The sequence below is a fragment of the Perissodus microlepis genome, chromosome 15 (assembly GCF_051167445.1).
Source record: "Perissodus microlepis isolate ML-2025 ecotype Zambia chromosome 15, ASM5116744v1, whole genome shotgun sequence".
Lineage (NCBI taxonomy): Eukaryota > Metazoa > Chordata > Actinopteri > Cichliformes > Cichlidae > Perissodus > Perissodus microlepis.
The window spans coordinates 22,323,124-22,328,943 of record NC_140475.1 but is presented as its reverse complement, the minus strand read 5'-3'; the positions used below and the strand labels follow the sequence as shown (position 1 = coordinate 22,328,943).

Below are 5,820 nucleotides of genomic sequence, written 5' to 3'. Positions count from 1 at the left end.
GATGAATGAAGTGTTGAAAAAAGAGACAAATATAAAAACAAAAAAGGGAAAAAAAAGATTAAAAGATTGGGAAAGGAATAAAGCATTGGTGGGAAGAGGGTAGGAAGCAGAGAGGAGGAGGAGGAGAATGAGGAAGAGCTGAAAATCTGCGGGAGGAGAGGCAGAGGAGGAAAAAAACATGAGGAGGAGGAGGGAGGGGGACGCCTGTCCTGTTATGGCAGAGAAGAACACTCGGGGTTGCTAGATTGCATCATCGCCGGATCAGCCTTCTAAAAATAGGATGACGTCACCCCTCCCTACTCTCAGGCTCCCAACCCTAGCGCGCTCTCTCTCTCGCTCTCTAGTAGCGTTGCGTTGCGTCATGTGTCCCGCCCCTTCAACCAATTTAAAAGCGCGAGGTGACGCAACGTAAAGGCCACAAGAGCAACCGTAGCCAACGAGCAGGAAAGCAGACACAGGAAGAGCGGAACGCACAGACATAACAGAAGGTTTATTTTCTTCACGGCGCACTTCATCCGATCCGGACACTCACAGCTTTAACAGGTAGGCTGGAGATCTGTTTCCCGTGGAGGAGGACGGGGGTGTTTGAGCGTGTGTGTGAGGGGCAGAGAGGCGGTGTTGTCGCTCTTTGATCCCGGTGAGAAGCGCAGAGAGCCGGTGTCTCCGTGCGCTCCGTCCCGGGACACTGCGAAAACTTCCGCGCGTGTTTTTGCGTGAAAATATAAAATATATAAACAAAATATATAAACAAGCGCATCTTTTTGGAGCAGTTTGCACTAACGATTTTTCTTTTTTTTTTTTAATTTATTTTAGCGTATTTTGTATTTATAAAAAACTTTTGAGATGTTTTTGTTTCAAATATGACATCATGCGACGTTTTGCTTGGATTCTGCTTGAATGCATTTTGTTACACTTTTTTTTGTAACTTATTTATAATCAGGTATTTCGGATTTTTGCACTTGTTTCCTCACTTTTGACGAGACTTTTAATATTGTTGTTTCTTTTTTTTTCTTCTTTTCTTTTGAGTTAACTTTATAATAACAAAACCAAAACAAACATATGAATAGCACAATTCTCTTTTATAATTACCTGAACACATAATAACGAAACTGAAGGGAACAGAGGGAGGCGGTGGTAAAATATTTGTAGAGCTAACAAGACTTTTTAAAACTTTTTTTTTAATTCTAAGAAGGTGCAGCTGTGTGCAGACTAATACAAACATAGCATTAATGACTTCGTTGCAAATGATTTATTTCTGGAGAACATAAGAATATAATATAAATGTGCTTGTTTTGGTTTTGGTCTCAGAGCTGATGTAAACACCTTCTTATCTGGCTGATGGCCATAATTCAACTCTTTTCACTTCTCTGTTTAGATAACAAACATCCACACCTCCCCAATTAATGAGCCTTTTTTACAGCATGTTTTCCACAAAGCAAATATTTGCTTAGTTTTTGAATGACACAGCCATTTGTCTTGTCATCACAATCTGTTTGTCCTCCTTAACATGCCATGTTGACCTTTCAAACCGATCTTAGCTTTGGTCTTCCTTCTGACATCTGTGTCATTGTTACTCAGCAAAAAATTGAACATTCCTTTATTATTCTTGCCACATTATTTATCTTGTTACTTTCAGTGTTGGGTTCACAGTGACTTTATCTCTGGGCTCTTTTGAATTATATTAAGTGTTTCTAACCCACCTGACGATTTTCATCTCTTGCGTTTACAGAATGATGCTTCAGCACTCGGGTCCTTCTCTGGCTGACATCAGCTGCTCCGCCTTGGTTCCTTGCTTCTCCCCTCAAGGCACACTCACCCTGGACGACTTCACCAACTTCACACCCATCGTGAAGGAGGAGCTCCGGCTGGCAATCCAGAGCAAGCGACTATCCAACGGGCTTAGCACCGACATGAGCTCCGATGGTGCCAGCTCCAGCTCAGATCGAGCCTATGAGCTAACTTCATGCAGGAACGGGGTCAAGCGAGAGGTAAGGCAGAGGGGGAATTACAGCATGTAGTTATCTGTAATGTGTCTGTTATATATATATATATATATATATATATATATATATATATATATATATATATATATATATATATATATATATATATATATATATGCATGTATGCATGTATGTATGTATGTATACAGAGAGAGTATTTTTTTTCTTAATGGTTTATATTTCTCACTTTTTTTTTAGTTGACATCTGAGGAGCATGAAAGAAGGAAAAGGAGGAGGGAGAGAAACAAAATCGCTGCCGCCAAGTGCCGCAACAAGAAGAAGGAAAAGACTGAATCACTCCAGAAGGTAGTTTTCCACTTTCATCAATTTGAGCATTGGTTATTCTGCACCTACTCTTAGCTTTTTGCACCCTCACAGTTAGACAATTTATAAAGCATGACATTCACAGCTTGCGGTGAGAAGTAGCTTATGTTTCTCGGGTGAATAACAGTCTTCTTCTTCCATCCTTCTCTGCAGGAGTCTGAAAAGCTGGAGAGCATCAATGCCGACTTAAAAGCTCAGATTGAGGAGCTGAAGCAGCAGAAGCAGCAGCTGGTCTACATGCTCAACCTGCACCGGCCGACGTGCATCGTCCGAGCCCAGAACCCCCAGACGCCCGAGGACGAGCGAAACCTTTTCATCCAGCACATCCAGGAGAGCACCTTACAACTCCACAACCTCACCTCCACCACCACCTCATCCGCATCCACGTCCACAGCAGCGCCTCTCGGCGGAGGACTTCTGACTCTCGATCATGTCCAGTGCCCCAGTCACTTATGATCGCCCAGAGTGTTATCTAGGGCTTGCAATTCTTCCATCTCCTGCTGCTGATGTAGGACTGACTGGTTTCGCAAGAGGTGGAGTTGCCACATACAGACTTATGACCTGAGAATGAAATGCCACCTATGACTCCTCACGCCCACCTGCCGTCCATAATGCTGCTAGAGAAAAAGAGAGCGGTGTAAAGTGACTATACCCGTAGCTGTTGATTGGACAGGAGTGAGAAATGATGGACAGCACTTTGACTTGCATTGTGTTTCTTTTTTTTTTTTAAACATTTTAAACAGTCAGGGCCAAGAACAGATGCTAAAGCACTTAAACAAAGTTCAACAGCTTTTCTTGATTTATTAGTATTTTGAATAGTCGATGGTCTGATTTTTGTACCAAAGCACGATTTCAAGGTGATCAAGGCACATTATTTAAGAGTTCACCCCGACAGTAAGGAGATTCAGAATGACTGTGTGAGTGTATACAGATGCAAGTCACTGACTTTAAAAAGAAGCGGTCTTTGTTTAGTGTACAGCAAAGATGACATATTTATTAAATGATTACTGTATGTTAGGATGTTGCTGTTTTAACCCTGTCTGCTTGTCCTGTATACAAAGTGAATTACTAAAAACGCTGCTACTACTAACCACTCAGGACCTAGGTATGCTATAGACGTCAGTTTTGTTATACATAATATGAGATGACTCGTCCAAAAGCATGAGTACGGGTCAGGTTCCTTGCTGTGAGTGTAGCAGACACAAAAGGGAAATGTACGTTGCAGGCAGGGTTTCTAATTCTGCACTTACTGAAAAAAGCCTAGTACAAAAGACAGTGTAATCACATGTATAGATAAGTGTTTTGTTGTGGGTTTTTTTTTCTTAAGAATTCAATATTTTCTGGCAATCACAATTGCCCAATGGACACTTTATTTATCACTGTGTTCTCTCTTAAAGCAAAGGGGATTTTTTTTCAACCTGTTCTGTGACAATGAAGCTACATAAGTGTTATTTTACAGATGTGTTTTCTACCTAGTGTCTTGTATAAAGTATCAAATGCATATTAACTATGTGCTGCTGTATGTAAACACCAATGCCTCCTTTGGTCTCAACAGAGCAAAACCAAAAGTTATTTTTTTAAAAATGTATTTATTGAAAACATTTGGTCCGGATGTTGTGTTCATTAGATATCGTTAGCTAGGTATCAGAAGCGCTGCATCAGTTTACTCTGAAGTTATGCAAGATTTGGTGACACGTTAGAATCTAAGTGTGTCGTGAACTTCCACTGTTTGAAAACGAACTGCCAAAATAGTTGTTGTTCACTTGCACACCCTTTTCCATTGTAAAAAAAAAAAAAATAGCCCAAGGAAAAAAGCAGTTAATTGCTCAAACAGAAATTTGACAAGCACGATGATTGCTGTTTGTTGTTTATTGGCAGTAAAATAAAGCCAAACATGAGATCAGAAGCCCTTTATTCCTGAGCGACACTCTAACTTCTCATTCTCAATCAAACTGAAACTCTGACGCACAAAGCGAAGGATGAGTACATACCAGAAGGGGTTTCCTTTGACAGGATAATAATGAATTTTGTAGACTGAAGTTGTATTCCTCTGTTAGAAGGTTTATATTGTTGTATGTGTTGTGCGAGAGTCACATTGTTAAAGGGACGCAGGCGTCTTTGTGGTCATAGTACTTTTGTCACCTGTTGTCCCGATGCTAGTCATTACTAGATAGTCACTAAACACTGAGTGCATGTATTCATATTGTGCCTATTTCTACTACTGAAGACTTTTTTTTTTCTCTATAGCTGTGTCATAGCAGAAATAAATAAAGGATGTCAGGTACAACTGCACTGCTACTATCACTGTGTAACTACTTCCATCTCTGTTTTGATTTTGATACTTTGATAATTAAAGATGTGAACTGAAAATGCGACCTGTGAGATGCCTTTTCTAGAAACGGACGGGCAGATGTGACATCAGGAGTTTCTGGTAGAGAGCAGAATTCATGTTTCCATCAATTACAGCAACCATTGAGGTCCTGAAACAGGACAGCAGTCCCAGACCGTCACCCTGACACCACCATGTTTGGCTGTCGTTTAATGAAATGCTGTGTTAGTTTCACACCAGATGTAACGGGACTCATTATTGAAAACATTTGGTCCGGATGGCTTTGTCACCCTGTCCAGACTGATAGATGTTAGTGACTAGTTATCTCTTTCTAATATTATATTTTGTTTGACGATCTGAAACATGTAACTGGGACAAAAATGCAAAAAAAAAAATTGTTATTAAAATATCAGCAGTACATAATAATAACAAAAATAATGGTTAGAGCTTAATAAATGTGCAGCAATGATTGTAGAACCAAAAACAAGCTCCATGAAGCTCAGTGGAAGTGGGCTGAGTAGCTGATTTCTTATGATAATCTTAAATTAAATTATGATATGATTATTGCTACAGTGAGCTCACATGATGCTGGTGGAAAAAAAGCTGTGATAGTACGTTGATAACACTAAACAGAGCAGAAATACAGAAATATTAGTGCCTTGCTCTTTGCTGTTGGAGCTGTACAATATCTTATACCTATAGACTTTCTGCACTTATGAAAACATGTGCCATCTGATGCAACACATTGTAAAACAAATGTTTGCAATGCTTATCATCAATAATCACCACTTTCTGACAATGTAGTTGACCGGTCAGTTGCTTTGGATTGCATCAGATCAGTTTTGAAACAATGATTTTCATTTTGTAGCCATTAACCCGCTCGCGTATGTCTCATGTTCTCCGTGTCTGAAAATGACAACAGCAGAACTAACAAAACTCATGCTTGATCTTTAGAAAACTAACTCTGCAGCTGTGGTCTTCTGTTTTACTTTAGGAACACAGTTACATCAGCACCAGGCCCTCTCTCATTAAAATAAAGAGTGTGTTATGAATATCAGGAAAAATAACACAGTTTCCTTGAAGGATACTCGGTTTTAAAAGCTTACATTCCCAGATGGGTACTAGGAAGCTGCTGTACTTCTATCACCGTGTTTTTTTCCACAA

The 5,820-nt window shown here is 39.9% G+C and overlaps 1 protein-coding gene across 1 annotated transcript; it reads left to right on the top strand.

Annotated features, from left to right (window-relative positions):
* The first annotated feature begins 402 nt into the window (after positions 1 to 402).
* On the top strand, positions 403 to 4,697 carry atf3 (activating transcription factor 3). The gene is made up of 4 exons (XM_084953985.1): positions 403 to 543; positions 1,730 to 1,988; positions 2,202 to 2,309; positions 2,481 to 4,697. Exons 2-4 carry the CDS (start codon positions 1,731 to 1,733, stop codon positions 2,781 to 2,783), a joined length of 669 nt encoding a protein of 222 aa, XP_084810111.1. The 5' UTR covers positions 403 to 543; position 1,730; the 3' UTR covers positions 2,784 to 4,697.
* The last annotated feature ends 1,123 nt before the right edge of the window (positions 4,698 to 5,820 follow it).

Bases quoted from the DNA above. Each gene is read 5' to 3' on its own strand.
- atf3 (XM_084953985.1), top strand. From the start codon at position 1,731: ATGATGCTTCAGCACTCGGGTCCTTCTCTGGCTGACATCAGCTGCTCC. The intron at 1,989-2,201 runs GTAAGGCAGAGG...CTTTTTTTTTAG, and splicing joins GGAACGGGGTCAAGCGAGAG to TTGACATCTGAGGAGCATGA. The intron at 2,310-2,480 runs GTAGTTTTCCAC...CCTTCTCTGCAG, and splicing joins AGACTGAATCACTCCAGAAG to GAGTCTGAAAAGCTGGAGAG.